Genomic DNA, 18,998 nt, shown 5'->3' with positions numbered 1-18,998 from the left:
TATATTCCAAGTTTCAGCTCGTTTCAATGTATAGTCTTTGAGATAAGAGCGCCAACACATTTTGGGCAGACGGACAGACAGAAACACCAACGTCAATTAGAGGGTTTTCTAAATAAAACTCAAGAATGCATAAACGGACGTTGCTGAAATTTGGAACATATTACCTCGATGTACAAAGTATTTACTTCTGAAATTTGCAGCCATTTTCATCCAGAGGAAGCCAAGAAATGAATTTTCAATCCCCATGTTAAAGTTGCATACAGAGAAACGATCCCATATGAAGGAAGGGGCACTTTGTGCCTCCCTTGACACCATGTTTTTTTCAAAATTCCATCACTGGTTCACAAGTTGGTGTGGCAACATAATTCTTACTTAACATGACCTCTGACCTTTGACCTCTTGACCCCAAAATCTAATCAGGTCATGTTTACATTATGATACATGTAATTGTACCAAGTTTGGTCAGAATCCCATCACTGGTTCACAAGTTATCGCAGTAACAGGATTTTTACCTAGCATGACCTTTGACCTCATGACCCCAAAATCTAATTACTTCATATTTACCTGATTATACATACCTGCACCAGGTTTGACTAAGATCCCTTCAGCCGTTCTCAAGTTATTGAGGTAACGAAAACCTATTACGGACGGACAGACGGATCATCTGAAAACAATGCCTCCGGCGACTTTGTCAGAGGCATAAAAACATTTGAGTGGCGCTCAGAAGCGCAGGTGTAAAGCAGATACGAATGAAAATGAAGCAAAACTTCCTCGTATCAACAGCTACTTCAGATACAGTGCTTAATGCGTCAACACCTACGAGGCAATGGGGTGCATTTCCTTCATACATACACTATTTGTGGTGGATTTTGATGGATGTTTGACACTTGACAGATTTTTCTGGAGTTTTTAATGGATTATTTTCCCCAATTTTATCAAGCGTAATGTGAAACAGCATCTAAGTGGTAGCGTTTTAAGAGGTATGCCTGCACTTATAGACGTACTCGCTTCTAATTTTACACATTTTATAGACATATTCGCCACGCACATTCTAACTGTACACACCTTATAGACATATGGGCAATTCCACGGTTAGTTTCGTGACATTAACAACTTTGCACTCCCAATTTGGCTCCTGTGTCAAGATGTATGTGAATCACTTGTCCATTTTGGTACCATTTATACATCATACCTAGACTTATTAAACCACATTTAGAGGCCATTAGAACCCTGGTGTTGGGCTCGAACCCTGGTGTTGGGCTCGCGGCTAGGGTGCCAGCTTAGGATCCCAGGATCCTGGGTTCGAATCCAAGTCGATCGCTGAATTAACGCCAGGGGGGTTGACTCAGCCTGTCATCCTTCCGAGGTCGGCTAATTGAGTACCAGTTCACTGGTAATTCCCTGCTTGTCATAAAAGGCGGCAAAAAGGGTTGGCGGCAGGAAGGGCATCCGGCCGTAAAACATCGCTTCAAAAAGGGGACCAAAAAACAACAACAACCACGGTCCCCGAAAAAGGCCAATTATAGTCGCCAAAAGCCAAAAAAGGCGAAAAAGGCGAAACCTAGACTTATTACACAATCATAATTAAAACATCATGACACATATTTGTGAGTTGTAATGGGAGCTTTTATGTCGGTTAGTTACGCTACGAAAAAAGGACATGAAACTTTTTTCAAGTTTTTGGCAAAAACGTTTCCTCACATGTCATAAGAATAAAACCAAGTGCAATATTTCTGTTATTGCTGGCATCTTGGCAAGTGTTTTGGCATATAACTTATGACATTTATTCTGTTCAGTTTTAAGCATGGCCAAAAAACAAGGTTAGCTACGTTACGGTTAGTTACGTTACAGTTTGTCAATCCGAAGCCCAGTTGTGAAAGATCCAGATTTATTCACATTTTAAATAAATGTAGAAGTAATACGTTTCCTTAACAATGAGAAAATAATTACAGTGCCCAATTTAGTATTAAATCTGCACTACTACCTACATTACACTACTCATGGAGTTCTAAAAGGACTCCCTGCACGACTGCAGGCCTACTTTTATGAACATTAACCAAAACGCTGACATTTCCATTTATGGACATACTGTAAATACACCAGAATGCTACATTTGTATTCAAATTAATCATTGCTTGAATAACATGAATAACATTTATTGAATAACATTAATTGAATAAATAAGCTTGAATAACATTAATCATTGCTTGATCTTTGCGCATGCGCAAGATTGGAGGTCACGTCTTTTCGAAGCTGTCCATGCGCTCACGCTTTCGAAGTTAAGTAATTTTTCACAATCGTGTTTTTGTCGAAACTGTATCTATCGTTCGGTGTGTGCACCTATAGTGTGTCTTTAGTAAGATTCTCGGTGTTAATTTTTCATACCTGTATACAAAATCATCGGTTAATTTGTGTCGCGTATTCTGAGGCCTAGTAGGCTACCGTGTCCGACCTTGAGGCTTTGTTTTTCTCAGCAGTTCGTCGATTGCGCTGCAATTACTTTCGTTCTCTGTTTTTGTCCCAGTCTTTCACCCCATACTTCCTTGTTTAAAATCTCAACTCAAAAAAAAAAAAAAAAAAAAAAAAAAAAAAAAATAATTCCCTTCTCTGTTCTTATTCGTTTATTCGTTGTTCTTATTTGTTCGTTCGTTCTTCGATCACGTTGTTCGTGATCACGTTGTTAAAAATGTTTAAACTTTCCCCTGAAGAAATGCTCCGCAGGTTGGTCGAAGCGATGAAGAGAAGGACAAGTTCTGGTGTGCGATAGAGAAGCTGATGGAAAACGTGAAAGATGAGGAAGTTGTTGTGGTGGGAGGAGACCTGAATGGACATGTGGGAAGGAGTATGGATGGTTTTGAGGGAGTTCATGGGGGTTACGGATATGGTGTGAGAAATGGAGAAGGTGAAAGGATTTTGGAGTTTGCTGATGGAGCTGATTTGTTGATTTGTAATACTCAGTTCCAGAAAGAGGATAATAAGCTCGTTACATACACGTCAGGTGGGTCGACGACAACCGTTGACTACCTGATGGTGGGTAGGCGAGAAAGGGGGCACCTCCGGGACACAAAGGTGATCCCGGGGGAGGAGGCTGTTTCACAGCACCACTTGGTTGTCTGCGACATAAGGGTGAAAGGTGCGAGGAGAGCTCGGCGGGTGAAGTACCAACCGAGAATGAAGGGGTGGAGGTTGAAAGAGGTGCAGTAAGGGAGGCATTAAAAGAGAGGCTGAGTAGGGTAGAGGCTGATGTGGTTGAGCTTGAAAGTGGTTGGATGTCAATGAAAGCTAGTCTGTTGGGAGCCGTTGGTGAGGTATGTGGATGGACAAAAGGACCACCAAGGCACTCGGAAACATGGTGGTGGGATGTTGAAGTTGGAAAGAGGATTGACGAGAAGAGGAAGAAGTTCAAGGAGTGGCAGAAGGCGAAGGCTACGGGAGCAGAAACAGCAGAGCATGAAAGTTATAAGGCAGCCAGGAAGGCTGCAAAGAAAGAGGGAGCAAAGGCGCAGGAGGCATGTAGGAAAATGTTCGGAGAACACTTGGATTCGGAAGAGGGTCAGAAAGCAGTATTCAGGATTGCAAAGCACATAGCGAAAGAGAGGTGTGATGTGATGGGGGTGGGTTGCTTGAAGGATGAAGTGGGACAAATCGTTGTCGACCCAGATGGAATTAAAGGAAGATGGAAAAGATATATGGAAATGCTGTTGAATACAGAGAATGAATGGGATGGCAACATAGAGAGTAACCCCGTTTTAGGACCGGCAGAGAAGATAACTGAGAAGGAAGTTGAGGAAGCGATAAAAGCAATGAAGAGTGGAAAAGCGGGAGGGCCGACGGGAGTTGTGGGAGATATGTTGAAGGCAGCAGGAAGTTGGGGTGTGAAGAGAATGACAGAGATCTGTAATCTGGTGGTGAAAGAAGGCCGCATTCCAGTGATTGGGAACTGAGTACCCTCGTCCCTCTATACAAGGGGAAAGGTGACCCTCTGGAGTGTGGCTCGTACCGAGCGATAAAGGTATTGGAGCATGGAATGAAGGTATTGGAAAGGGTGTTGGAGAGGAGGATAAGGAAGAAAGTGAAGATCGACGAAATGCAGTTTGGATTTATGCCAGGAAGAGGAACGACAGATGCGCTTTTCATTGTGAGGCAGTTGCAGGAGAAGTACATGGAGAAGAGGAAGAGGTTGTTTTTTGGGTTTGTTGATCTGGAGAAAGCATTCAATAGGGTTCCACACAAAGTATTGACATGGGCATTGAGGAAGTTAGGAGTGGAGGAATGGTTGATCAGAGTAGTGATGGCAATGTACAAAAGAGCACGCACAGCTGTAAGGACGAAGGACGGGAACAGTGGTGAGTTTGAGGTGAAGGTGGGAGTGCATCAGGGGTCGGTACTAAGTCCACTACTATTTGTAGCTGTGATGGAGGTGCTGGCTCAGAACGTAAAGGAGGGTTTACCGTGGGAGTTGTTGTATGCAGATGATCTGGTGTTGATTGCGGAAAGTATGGATGGACTGAAGGAAAAGATGAACAAGTGGAAGGAATGTATGGAGACAAAAGGTCTAAAGGTGAATATCGGAAAGACGAAGGTGATGGCACGTGGTAAAGCATGTGGTGAGGTGGAAAGAACTGGGAAGTGGCCGTGTGCTGTGTGCAGGAAGGGTGTCGGAGTGAACTCCATTCAATGTACAATGTGCGCTGAGTGGGTTCATCAAAAATGTAGTGGTCTGAGAGGGTCATTTACCAGTGTGGCAGCTACATTCAAATGTAAGGTGTGCACAGAGGGAGCTGCAGATGGAGGAAATGTTGAGTTGGATCTTGGAGATGGCATGAAGCTGGAAGGTGTGAAAACATTTTGCTACCTCGGAGACATGCTGAATGGAGAAGGTGGATCAGACTCGGCAACGGTTGCTCGAGTGAGATGTGCATGGAAGAAGTTTCGGGAACTGAGTGGCGTGCTGATGAGGAGAGTGTCGCTGAAGCTGAAGGGAAAGGTGTATGCTGCATGTGTGAGAAGTGTTATGATTTATGGGAGCGAGACATGGGTAATGAACGTAGAGCAGCAACGAAGGCTGGAAAGGGTGGAAATGTGAATGGTTCGATGGATGTGCGGAGTATCGTTGAGAGAGAAGAAGACAAATGATGAATTGCGAAAGATGATGGGAATATTGCCTGTGATTGATGCTGTGAAGAGGAACAGGTTGAGATGGTTTGGTCATGTGTTGAGGAAGGATGAAAGTGACTGGTTGAGAAGAGTGATGGAAGTTAATGTAGAAGGAGGTAGAGGACGGGGAAGACCGAGAAAGACTTGGCTAAAGATGGTGGAAGAAGAAATATGGGCAAGGGGGTTAACAAGGAGAGATGCAGAAAATATGGCAAAATGGAGAAGATTGTCATGGGGACCGCAAGGCTAACCCCCGCTCTAGCAGGGAAAATGGCCTTAAAATGCATGTTGTTGTTGTTGTTGTTGTTTCCCCTGAAGTACTGCATTCTGTCGTATATTATAACACCTTTTTATTCTTCTTCTATAAAAGGATGCTTTCCACTTGCTCACCAAAACTATTCATTCCAAAAAAAAATTCCATCTCTTACAGTTCCTTTTTTCTACATTCCCGAAACTCTCCTGCACTCCACCAATCCTTCAGCGTCCTCAAACGTATTTTTGACTCGAAGGTCTCAAGAAACTCATTTTGCAATAAATGTTGGTTTCCCATTAATCGTACACTTTTCAAAATCCAATCTCACCCCTCCCCTCCAAATCTTCCCCATCACCCCTTCCCTCCAAAACTTCCCCATCACCCCTCCCCTCCAAAACTTCCCCATCAACCCTCCCCTCCAAATCTACCCCCTTGCCCCTCCCCTCCAAATCTACCCCCTTGCCCCTCCCCTCCAAATCTTCCCCATCACCCATATCTTTCAAATATTCCCCCTTGCCCCTCCCCTCCAAATCTTCCCCATCACCCATCCCTTTCAAATCTTCCCCCTCGCCCCTCCCCTCCAAAACTCTCCCCATCACCCCTCCCCTCCAAATCTACCACCTTGCGCCTCCCCTCCAAATCTTCCCCATCTCTTTCAAATCTTCCCCCATGCCCCTCCCCTCCAAATCTTCCCCATCACCCATCCCTTTCAAATCTCCCCCCCCCCCTTGCCCCTTCCCTCCTAAACTCCCCCCCACACCCCTCCCCTCCGAGACTCTCCCTCGCTCCTCCCCTCCGACACTCCCCTCTCACCCCTCCCCTCAAAGCGTCCTCCCCGCTTCTTCCCCCTTCCAACTTTCACCTTCATCTCCCCCAACCTTCTGCCTCGCTCTTCCCCCTCCTCAAATAACACCTCACTGTGCCTCACCCAATCACCATCAAATCTTTTGTCCGCCCCATTCTTCCCTTTACTCCAAGCTATTCTGAAATCTCTGTCACACTTTCAACAGCTCTCCCTACCTCTTCCTCCTCTTCCACATCTTACCCTACCCCCCAACCCCCTGTTCTGTATCCGATGCTCCCCCTTCCTCTTCATTAACGGTATGGACTTCAAACATCCGGGGCCTTCGCTCAAACTTGACTGATCTCTCCATACAGGTTGCTTCTGACAAACCAGACGTGATCTGCTTAACAGAAACTTTCCTCCTTCATGATGTCTCTGGTCATCTGCCATCTGCTTGGAAATTAGCCAACATCACCGCTTTGCCCAAAAAAGGTGCAAAAACAGATCCTAGCAACGACAGACCAATCAGGCTTCTCCCAATTATCAGCAAAGTCATGGAATCCATCATTGCTTCAGATATGAAATCTTTCCTCTTCTCCAATGGCTTGATCTCTGATCATCAATTTGGTTTCAGACCTGGTCACTCTACTCTGGACATGCTGCTTCTGCTTTCTCAACAATGGATGGAGGTCCTCAATGCCAAACAGGAAATTAGAGCCGTCTCCCTTGACATATCACGTGCCTTCGATACGGTCTGGCACCCCGCTCTGCTCACCAAACTCTCCTGCTTTGGTATCCATGGAAATCTCCACGCATGGCTGGCGGACGTCCTCTCTAGTCGTAGTCAACGTGTGGCCCTGAATGGGTTTCTCTCATCTCCTCTTCCTGTTCAGGCTGGAGTTCCCCAAGGCAGTGTTCTGGGCCCTGTGCTTTTTCTGGTCTTCATCAATGATCTCTCTGACTCTCTTGAAAATCCTCTCTATCTCTTTGCTGATGACTCCACTCTATGCCGCTCCATTCCTCATCCCTCAGATCGGCAGTCTGCAGCCTCCTCAGTCTCTGCAGACCTGGACAAAATCACAGACTGGGCAAACAAGTGGAACATGTCTTTCAATCCTGACAAATCTCACACTCTTACGATGTCTCTCCGAAAAGACCGACTGGACAACCCTCCCATCCACTTTCTGAATAATCCTCTCCAAGAAGTTCTGTCACTCAAGCTTTTGGGTCTCACTATCTGCCATGATCTTTCCTGTGAAAACCACATTTCAAATCTGGCCTCCAAAGCCAGTCGCCGACTGGGCATCCTCCGTCGTGCGAAGTCCTTCCTTGGCACACCTGAGCTCCTCACCACATACAAGGCTTTCATCCGCAGCTCAATGGAATACTGCTCTCCCCTGTGGGCTGGTGCTCCTGCCTCACACCTAGCTCGTCTTCCCGCTGTTGAAACCAAAGCGTTCAGAATCATTGGAATCTCCCGCGATGAAGCTAACTCCAAGGGCCTCTCACTCACTCACCGAAGGCAGGTGGGTGGTCTTTCCGTCTTCTACCGACTCCTCTCTGGCCTTGCCCCCCCCAGCTCTCTCTGGGCTCTGTCCCGCAAATATTCCTACAGGTCGCACAAGATCTGCCTGTAACCCTCTTATGGTTAAACTGCCAAAATCAAGACTCTCTGCTCACCTTCACTCCTTCATTCCTCTTTTCTCCCGCCTCTGGAACAAACTCCCTCACTCTCTTCAATCCCACTCCACCCTCCAGGTCTTTAAAACAGCTGTTCACCACCATCTCTTTTCTTCCCCCATCCAAAACCTTGATCTTTTCTACCCCCGCTAATTTCACCCCAAATCCACTTTTTTGAAATGCCAACTTCTGTCCTGGAAGTCCTTGGTGTCCTTGTGTTTTATACTTCTCCCACCCCCCCACCCCCCTTCCCACGCCGCGTCCCCCCAAGCCCTCTCCCTCCCACACATCTCCCTGCTCTCAAATGTTGTGTTTGTGTGCTTCCCCTTCTCTCCCCATCTTGTCTTCCGCTCCCTCTTTTTATATATTTTGTTTGTCTGGTTGATTTGTTTGTGAAAGAAATGTTAGCTCTTTCACGAGCCTCGATTCAGTCTACAAAAAAAACAAAAAAAAAACATAACCCCACCAAAATGGTAGATTTCCATAAAAGTTGAAGTAATGAGAAAATCACAAGTACTGTATACTGCACTTTTATAACATAAAGAAAAGCTTCACATAATCATACTGTATGATTATACTTGCAAAGTTATGTAATCAGTATCATGCACTGCTGAGATAAATATATGAATGATTTGATCAAATGGCAATGTACCTGTATGTGTTGGCAGCTGCTGATAACTTGTATGAATACTGCAGTTATTTATCAATGTGGAACACTTGAAAATTAAATAACAAATGATATGATACGAATACATTCTCTACAAATTTCTCTCATCGTGATCTTGACATAATCTACTACACCATGTTGGTCCAAATTATATACCAGTATAATTATTCATGACAGTTTCTTGCTGCTGCACATACATTGTACACTCTAAGCATTTTCAAACATAATTAACTACATGTAAAACTTCTTACATGTAAATGAAGAAAAAATAAGATCATAATGAGGTCGATAGGTGTTTTTCTTTTTCCAAACAAATTTAAGAAAATGAAATGCACACACAAAGTAGCCTTCATTTAAATGCATGTAGTGAGTTTATGCCAAACATGTCCTGGTCACAAGCATGAATATGTGTCCCGAGGCTCTTTTCTTATATTTGAAGAGAAAATTTGAAGTGTCCCCGATTGTTAACAACTTCTGGCACATCGAACTTGGAAATCATTTTGTCCTTCATGAAGATGATATGATGCGATATCCTTTTGAGTTGGCTATTTCCAGTAATTTCCAGCAGGCTCCATCACAGACACCTGGTATTCCCCTCCTCCCACAGCAACCACTTCTCCAGGAAATATTTGCCCTTCATATTCTACGATGTACCAGTCTCCTACACTAATGGACTCATCACTGCTTGGATCATGGGAGCAGCTGGAGGATGGTGCATCAGCATCATCGTCAGAGTTGCTGCTATCCTTTGTCAGGATGCGTGGCACAATGTTGTTATTAACAACCTTCAGGAAGTGCATCTTTGCAATTCCACTGATAACTTTTGCCTGGGTGAACGCAGCACTTATGTTGAGAGCTTCATTCCTCTCTGAAATCTCACTTGGCTTCATTTCATTGACCACCACACTGATCATTACACCAGCAGCAGCAACAGAGCGCTCTGCATTATTGACAAGGCATTGCCGGGAAAGTACTTTGTTCCAAACATGACGTTTAACAGAAGCGCCAATGCCATCCACAGGACTCTTTCCATGGGAAGTTTAGAAGAAATTCCAGTGAATTTTGATCTTGTGTTTCTCTTGAAGAACTGCTATAGAACCACCTTTGGAGGGCATTTTCCCCGCAGAGCAGGGGTTGGCCTTTTACGGGCACCGTGGTCCCCTTTTTGAAGCAATGTTTTATGGCCGGATTCCCTTCCTGCTGCCAACCCTGTTAGTCACCTTTTGCAACACACAGAGAAATTACCAGTGAACAGGTACTCAATTTGCCGACCTCGAAAGGATGACAGGTTGAGTCAACCCCACTGGCGTTAAATCAGCGATCGACCGAGATTCAAACCCAGGATACTCGGATCCCAAGCCAGCACCCTAACCGCTAAGCCAACGCCAGGCTTCTTGAAGAACTGCTATGGCAGATACAATGAACCGCTTTGTCATATATCAACTGAGTAGCATTTGCAACCATTTTATGTTTGTTAGTTACGTTACTGCTTGGTTAGTTACGTTACACATTTAGACCGATTCTGGATTCCACATGTTACAATGTTCATGATTCTAATCCCCTTTTTAAAATTAGTAATTGTGCAGAGGAGGAAAATTTAAGATATCAAAATTCTAAGCATTTGGTTTTCTGCAGACAAAAACAATTAGACGTTTTGCTTAGTTACGTTACATGGGGTCGGGGTCAGGGATTAAAAGAATCTGTGGACTAAATCTATGATAATTTTAAATTTTGCTGTTGCAGCTGATAGATAATTCAAAACAATAAATAAATCTGATTAGATTGACTTGATAGACTGAAATCTATATGAACCAGGGATGACAAAGTTTTAAAATTTGTTAGCACACAATTTCATGTTGAAACATCAGCAGCACACGATCGATTTTAAAGCATATTTTCTCCAAAGACGAGACATCCTAAACATTTTTCCCAGGAACTTTGATGTGTATGCTATCATATAAAGCCAATTTCTACCCAAAAATCACAATTCTAAGTTTTGAGATCATGTCCACCTCTTCATGGAATTGCCCATATACACAATCTAACTGTACATACCTTATAGACGTATACACATTCAATTGTACATACATACCATTGGCTGTCGCCAATGCAGGCCTGCCAGCCTTTCATTGTGGACCAAATAAGTTAAACCACAAGGCTTCCTTGAGTATTTAAATCCTGAACATCCTGAAGTACGACCACAAAAAAAACAAGATCTACAGGGCAAGCCAAAGCTACAGAACAATATTACTTACAGACTGGAATAGCATCACCATAGTCAGAGAAAGTTCGTCCCTCCTCAATTCGATCTCATGCAACAGCTCCGTAAGTTCATTGTTGAACTTACTGTCATGAGGACTCGCCATAATTTCTGCACTCGATCATCTGGTCACAAAGAGCAACAAATCAATCACATATTGTAGAAGCTTGTTCAACAACATGTCACCAGAGTACAGTAATCCCATTCTGTGATGGAAGTCAACATATGCTGCTGCAGTGTGTGTGTGTGTGTGTGTGTGTGTGTGTGTGTGTGTGTGTGTGTGTGTGTGTGTGTGTGTGTACGTCTGTACACACACAACAACAACAGGCATTTTAAGGCCATTTTCCCTGGTAGAGCGGGGATTAGCCTTGCGGTCCCCATGACAATCTCCATTTTGCCATTTTATCCTTTTTTCTGCATCTCCCCTTGTTAACCCCCTTGCCCGCATTTCTTCTTCCACCATCTTTAGCCAAGTCTTTCTCGGTCTTCCCCGTCCTCTACTTCCTTCTATATTAATTTCCATCACTCTTCTCAACCAGTCACTTTCATCCTTTCTCGACACATGACCAAACCATCTCAACCTGTTTCTCTTCACAGCATCAATCGCAGGCTCCATTCCCATCATCTTTCGCAATTCATCATTTGTCTTCCGCACATCTTCCTCAACGATACTCCGCACATCCACCGTACCATTCGCATTTCCACCCTTCGTTGCTGCTCTATGTTCATTACCCATGTCTCGCTCCCACAAATCATAACACTTCTCACACATGCAGCATACACCTTCCCCTTCAGCATCAACGACACTCCCCTCCTCGTCAGCACGCCACTCAGTTCCCGAAACTTCTTCCATGCACATCTCACTCCAGCAACCGCTGCGGAGTCTGATCCACCTTCTCCATTCAGCACGTCTCCGAGGTAGCAAAATGTTTTCACACCTTCCAGCTTCACGCGTCTCCAAGATCCAACTTAACATTTCCTCCATCTGCAGCTCCCTCTGTGCACACCTTACACTTGAATGTAGCTGCCACACTGGTTAATGCCCCTCTCAGACCGCTACATTTTTGATGAACCCACTCAGCGCACATTGTACATTGATTGGAGTTCACTCCGACACCCTTCCTGCACACAGCACACGGCCACTTCCCAGTTCTTTCCACCTCACCACATGCTTTACCACTTGCCATCACCTTCGTCTTTCCGATATTCACCTTCAGACCTTTTGTCTCCATACATTCCTTCCACTTGTTCATCTTTTCCTTCAGTCCATCCATACTTTCTGCAATCAACACCAGATCATCTGCATACAACAACTCCCACGGTAAACCCTCCTTTACGTTCTGAGCCAGCACCTCCATCACAGCTACAAATAGTAGTGGACTTAGTACCGACCCCTGATGGACTCCCACCTTCACCTCAAACACACCACTGTTCCCGTTTTTTCGTTCTTCAAGCTGTGCGCGCTCTTTTGTACATTGCCATCACTACTCTGAATAACCATTCCTCCACTCATAACTTCCTCAATGCCCATGTCAATACTTTGCGTAGAACCCGATCGAATGCTTTCTCCAGATCAACAAACCCAAGAAACAACTTCTTCCTCTTCTTCATGTACTTCTCCTGCAACTGCCTCACAATAAAAAGCGCGTCTGTCGTTCCTCGTCCTGGCATGAATCCAAACTGCATTTCGTCGATCTTCACTTTCTTCCTTATCCTCCTCTCCAACACCCTTTCCAATACCTTCATTCCATGCTCCAATAACTTTATCGCTCGGTACGAGCCACACTCCAGAGGGTCACCTTTCCCCTTGTATAGAGGGACGAGGGTACTCAGTTCCCAATCCACTGGAATGCGGCCTTCTTTCACCACCAGATTACAGATCTCTGTCATTCTCTTCACACCCCAACTTCCTGCTGCCTTCAACATATCTCCCACAACTCCCGTTGGCCCTCCCGATTTTCTAGTCTTCATTGCTATTATCGCTTCCTCAACTTCCTTCTCAGTTATCTTCTCTGCCGGTCCTAAATTTTGTTTGTATTTTTGTATTTGTGTGTGTGTATGTGTGTGTGTGTGTGTGTGTGTGTGTGTGTGTGTGTGTGTGTGTGTGTGTGTGTGTGTGTGTGTGTGTGTGTGTGTGTGTGTGTGTGTAATTGTGCATTTTTCACTTCATGTGTGTGGGTCACTATGTGTGTGTGTGGTTGTGTGTCAGTGTGTGTGTGTTTGTGGTTGTATATGTGTCACTGCATGTGCGTGTCACTGTGTGTGTGTAGGTGGTGTGGTCATGCTGTTTGGTCGATTGATGTGTTTAAGGGTAAGATGTGAATGATTTAATGATATCATATTATCGAGTGTGTAAGGAAAGTTATAAATATATAATAACACATTAAATCCTATTGCAAGTAAAGTTGGAATAAGTGATGTTGCATTGATGGGTTGACTGACTGCCTGGACGTAACTGAGGTTGTGGATCTACTGATGTACCATCTATTGATGTGGATCCATGATCGAGGTTGTGGATCCGCCGTTTGGAGAGGTCCTGGGCTGAAAGGATCGAAACCTCGAAGAAGAACGGTACCCAGCTGATGATCCATGCAGTCGGGAAACCAGTCAGTTGCTTACGGGTTACTCCTCAGTCACATTTGCTTTACGGCTAGGATACGGCGGCCGTACCCCCCCTAAATTGACAGAAACGTGCGGCGGCCGCAGAGTTTCTGAGGTGGCCTCAGGGTGGCCCTAGGGCGTATGGCTATCTTTTACAGGCCATAGGGATCGCCGTGGAATTATAGCGCGGAGTTATAACTTTTTTCATTTCTAGGTTGGCCGTAGCAATTCGACAAGCCGAAGCCATGACAACTGTAAGTGCTGTTATACATATGAAAAAGAACTGGTATATATACCCACTCGTTACCGTCCGTCTGGCTTCACCTTAGGGCCCCCCTGCGGTCGCCTTGCGGGCACCTTGAGGCTACCTTGCGTCTGCCTTGAAAATTCTATGGCCGCCGCAGGGACGCCCTAAGGTCACCGTGCGACATCAAATCAAAGACCTTACGGCACCCCCACATTTTCGGTCTCCACAATTTCTAAATACCCCGTGCGGCTACCCGAAAAATAAAAACATATGTGACTGCTACATTGTGTGACCGTGGAAATACTGCGGCCGCCCTATAATTGCTAGTGGCCGTAGATTTTTTAGACCCTACGGCCGCCGAGCCAAATGTGACTGGAGCATTAAGGTTCTTGCTTTAGGTAGAGAAACTATGTTTTGAGGTTTACAATTTAAATAAAGTTGAATATGGGATGTTGTAAAATTAACATCATTTACAACAATCCTTTAAATTATTTAAGTTTAGGAACAATCGATACTGTACAATTAATTAAGTGTGTGTGTGTGTGTGTGTATGTGTATGTGTATGTGTATGTGTGTGTGTGTGTGTGTGTGTGTGCATATATATATATATGTGTGTCTGTTAATAAAAGAGAGATAGAATTGTGAGGAACAGAAATGAAAAAACGAGGTGTGTGTGTGTGTATATAATGCACCTTGAATGAGCCAATGAAACCCAATTAAAAATGGCGTCCACCACATGATTCTCTGACAAACACGCATGCTCTTTTTTTCGTGAACGAAAAAGTTTTTATTTAAACTGCGTGTTCAATCACTGCTATCACAGAAATTTTTCAAACGCATGATAATTATATATATATATATATATATTTCCTCAACACACACTTTGGCCGTCACCAAATCACTCTTCAGCCTCACAAAATGGTAGTAATCCGTTACCAAGGGGAAAAAAAACCGACTTGCGGGGTGGAATCGACACAAACCGAACGAACCTTTGCGGAGAAACTACACGTGCAAGTGAACATGATACGTTCATATGCCAATGTGCACACGACTCCTTCGAAACGTGTGTAAAGGTTCAAATGTTCGCATATTGCACTTCGTGATTTACGGTGTTTCATAAATACATCGATGGTGTTTCAGCTCACTCAACTTGAATTGGGTATAAACAATCCTTAAACCTCATTAATCAACGTGATAAAATTAAAAGGGATCGATGAAAGTAAAAGACAAAAGTTAAACGAAGCAATGATGTACTCACTGAGAGTCGAACGAAACCCAATAGAAAATGGCGTCCAGCACGTGACCTCTGCCCCCAACCCCAACCCAACGCGATTCTCTCACAAACACGTTTGAGAGGCATTCTCTTTTTTCGTGAACGAAAATATTTTTAAACTGCGAGTTCAAACCCTATTGTCAGAGAAATGTTTCAAACGCAAGATAAATAGAAAATAATTCCTCAATAAACTTTGGTGTTGACGTCACCAAATTCGAGGTCCGCCATCTTGGGGGAATTTTTTTTTTAACGCTTGATCTTACTTACACACCGCCCATGGCTATTTGCCAAGTAATCTCATACGATTATGACTAAATAGATAAATCATGATAAATATGCGTCAATTGGATGTACTAATATATCTGACAGGAAAACTGATACACATTACCAAAATTTATTGACAATCAAGGCAAAGCTAAAGCATGATAATTTCATGCTTCAGGCTTTGGGGGTGTTCAGCAGTTGCAGTTACCCCAGGGGTGTGATCTGTTGGCAAGCCGCTGTATTACAATTGTCCTGTTTGTATTTTTGTTCATTGGTGGGATGTGCGAAGGTGTGCAGCTTTCCGAAGTGGAGCATAGTGGACGACGCTTCGTTCTCCTGCAACCTTGCCCTTGCCTCTTTTCCTCAGCATCAGAGCTTTACATGGAAGCAGCGGTTTGACAAAACACATCTTGGACTCCGTCGAGGTAACAACAAATCCTTCTTGTACGTTCGATTCGTGAATCGTGCCCGGTAACGATGTCCCAGCCGCTGATATTTATAAATACTGGCTGATTATGGGTGTGTTCACTGAACTGAAAAATATCTATAACAAGGAAGAGAAATCAGAGATTGCAAACCCTCGCCAGAATTTATTTTCAGTGGTTTGTATTAAAGGCTTTTGTGTTAAAACAAATATGGCGGCCGAACCACGTGACCGATGACGTCATCATTATTTTATTTTTTTCTCCACTAATTTATTCCTAGGTCATCTTGATCGGATGAAGTTTTGTACTTGTCAAATTATGACGTTATAATGGAGGCACCTATGACATCAACATTAACATATTTTATTCCCCATGGAGAGTTCTTTACAATGAGCCATGTCTCAATTTTTTCTATTCAGCAGTTTCGGAGATATAGACCGATCCGATAAGGACGATCCGGGCCCCTCGCCGATAGGCGGCGCTCTTGCGTCCGCCATTACTGGGAGGCGTCCCGATCAAAACTTAACTCCAGCTATCTGCGCCAGCACAACTATCATCGCGATCGTACATGAAAAGTGTCCGTGTTAATCGTTCTCAAGTGTTTCTCTATAGGTGTGGAGCGGTCGTGGACACCTGGCACCTGAAAGCACACGATACAAACCCCGTTTTCGGCGATATCGCCGGGCGCCGAAGGCGCACGGCCATGCCGCCCTGAAGGCACCTGGGGGTACCTGGTTTCCACTTCCACCTGCACCAAACCTATTTTGTTAGCAACCATGCAGTGTGTGAAATTGGGGCATATAGTTACCAGCCATTTGGGCTGGTAACTTTTGAGAGTTACCAGCCCGAAGAAAAAGTTACCAGCCCGAAGAACTGAGATGAAAATAAGGACTCAAATTGGTGCATTTTAGGAGTGTTCACGAATAAACTCCCTAAAAACCTAATGGCAACTATAGGTCTTCTCGAATAATTAAATTAAAAAACACCAGTGAATAATATTTTCATGACACCAAATACGTTTTATTGTCAGAAAAGTGAGGAAATTTTATAAAAAGTTTGTGCATAGATCGATCAACATGTGCAGGACAGTCACAGTTGATAACTATGATGGTGAGTTAAAGTAATACAAAGTTGAGAAAAACTTGAGGTCTAGTAGTCGGTCTATGATCTATCACATATCTTGTTAGTTTTACATATCTTCCACGGCAGCCTGTAAGTCCTCAATGTCATCCAGAACCACGTCTTCGCAGTCAGTGTCAAGGCCGGACTCATAATCCGACTGTTTGTCAGCTGCTGATATTGGCTCCGGCAGACCAGCTCCCTCAGGTTCACCACCTGCAACAGCAGCAGCATCTATCTCCGTGACCTGATCCCGCACCAGCTCTGGCAACAAGCTGGCCCATGCTCCACTCCGGGTGAAGTTGGGCCTTCTCGTTCTCTTGGAACAGCTGTTCCAGAAGTTGATTGCTGGCTTCGGCTCAAAGTCGGTGATGTCCGCAGATTCTAGTTGGATGCAGAGCAAATCCGACATTGTTGTTGACTTGAGCCTGTTCCTGAGATCATTCTTCATGATCTTCATTTGTGAGAATCCTCGCTCACATTCGGCCGAGCTGGCTGGCAGTGTCAATATCAGGTCATTGACTGCCAGGATGTTGGGGCACACAGGCTGATAGGAGTCATTCACCTCTGGCCACTGCAGATCTGTGATTTTTCTATATCATTACTATAGCATAAATATATAATTACTATATATTATAATAGTATAATAATTACTATTATAGTTTATCTATAATTTATGTATTTATAAATATATATAATTACTATAGCATTTCTATAGCATAAAAGCATTTTGAAATCTTCTTATTGGTGGGAACTATATGAATAAAGTATACTACATCTATAGTCATTCATAAATCTCCCGCCTACGGCATATTAGTTCCATTTCGTATATTAGTTAATTTAGCTCCGTTCCGTTTGACCAACGGAGTTCGTTTCGTACTATACAGCGAACCATATATAAGGCGTATCCTCATTGGCTCTCGCTCGAATGGCACATCCAATCGAATACCACGAAAGAAAATATAAATGGTGTCGAATGTCAGACCCCGGATATAAACAAAAACAATTTGAAAACCCAGAAAAAAGTATTAATTTGAGGGAAACATGCATTTTCAACAGAAAAAAGTCTATTTTAAACGAAAGTGTAGGGCAAAATCTATCCAGACCACCGGGCTGGCAACTCAATAAAGATACCAGCCCGGGACAAAAGTTACCAGCCACGGGCTGTCGGGCTAGCGTTAATTTCGCACACTGCAACCACGTACCCTATGCTACGCCATGCCGAGCCCCCTTCGGAGCCCCCTTCCAAAAATTAGCAGAAGAACATATTGTAACGGTTTTGCGAAGTGTAACGGTGTTTTTGAGAAGGTAACGGTTTTTGAGAAGTGTAACAATTTTGGAGGAAGTGTAACGAATGTAAAAAGTATGGTTTTGTTATGTGTAACATCCTCGTAATGTAAATAATGGTCGCAGCCGTCCTCCTAGTTAATTCCATGAAACTTACACGCAGGCCACGATATATCTTTTTAAATAGTGTATTTCCTTATTCTATGTAGGCTAAATATGTGTTTCCCACTAGATTGACTTTGCATTGTATCAAACAAAATAAGCGTAGGCCCTTCCAATTTCCCCAATCATCTCCGCTCTCCAAAGTTCCTTTCAAAAGGGTGCGAGTGGTGTTCAATCCCGCAAGCCGCCATTGCCCATGTGCTAATCTCGGAGAAGAAAGGCGTGTCTCCACCTCGTCATCGAGGGGAGGAGTGAGCCAGAGGGTCGCATGGCCAATCAGCACCGCGGTGAGCGACCCGGTAGGCGTGCCCTCGCAGCCGGCGGCTTGATTCCGCCCCGAGTTATAAAAGCGACTGGAAGGGACTGCTTCACGAGATGACCTGGGAGATGAGCGAAGAGGCGACACCAAGAGGAGCGGTGAGATGCGAAACACTCCAAGCCAAAGAGGAGAGGTACTCGGAAAGGAAACCAGCTTTGGAGAGACGCGCTGAAAGGAGGGAGATGGCTCCACCAGAAGGAGAGGAGCAGGTGTGCCCGAGCCAGCGCGTGACGTCTACAGCATCGGCAGCGGATACGCGACGAAGGGTTTTCCCGCCAAAAACCGTGAGGAATTGAGAGCTGCTGCCTCCCTCTCCAGCAATCCACCTCAAGCCCTACCTGCCTGCAATATCCCCCGTGTAAGTGTGAACGTCGTCTGTCCTACTCGTTGTCTTGGGGTTAAGTAAATTGAATAGTGTAAGTTAACGATTCGCTGTGTGACTGCTTCTTCCATCCATTGCTTGTGTGTGTATAATAAATCTGTTCTTCCTCCGTACTCTG

At 44.3% G+C, this 18,998-nt stretch overlaps 1 protein-coding gene across 1 annotated transcript in view; it reads right to left on the bottom strand.

Moving 5' to 3' along the window:
- The window catches only part of LOC137431839 (uncharacterized), a 327,221-nt gene extending 312,252 nt beyond the window's left edge, over positions 1 to 14,969 (bottom strand). Inside the window, exons 1-2 of the mRNA XM_078782560.1 lie at positions 14,908 to 14,969; positions 10,797 to 10,926 (exon numbers count right to left, since the gene is read on the bottom strand). Of these exons, the coding sequence (XP_078638686.1) occupies positions 10,797 to 10,907 (111 nt within the window). The 5' untranslated portion in view covers positions 10,908 to 10,926; positions 14,908 to 14,969. The remainder of the gene's footprint in view (positions 1 to 10,796; positions 10,927 to 14,907) is intronic.
- Positions 14,970 to 18,998: the final 4,029 nt, after the last annotated feature.

This window comes from Myxine glutinosa, chromosome 7 (assembly GCF_964187855.1).
Source record: "Myxine glutinosa chromosome 7, kmMyxGlut1.1, whole genome shotgun sequence".
Lineage (NCBI taxonomy): Eukaryota > Metazoa > Chordata > Myxini > Myxiniformes > Myxinidae > Myxine > Myxine glutinosa.
This window is presented reverse-complemented; position numbering and strand designations above follow the sequence as displayed.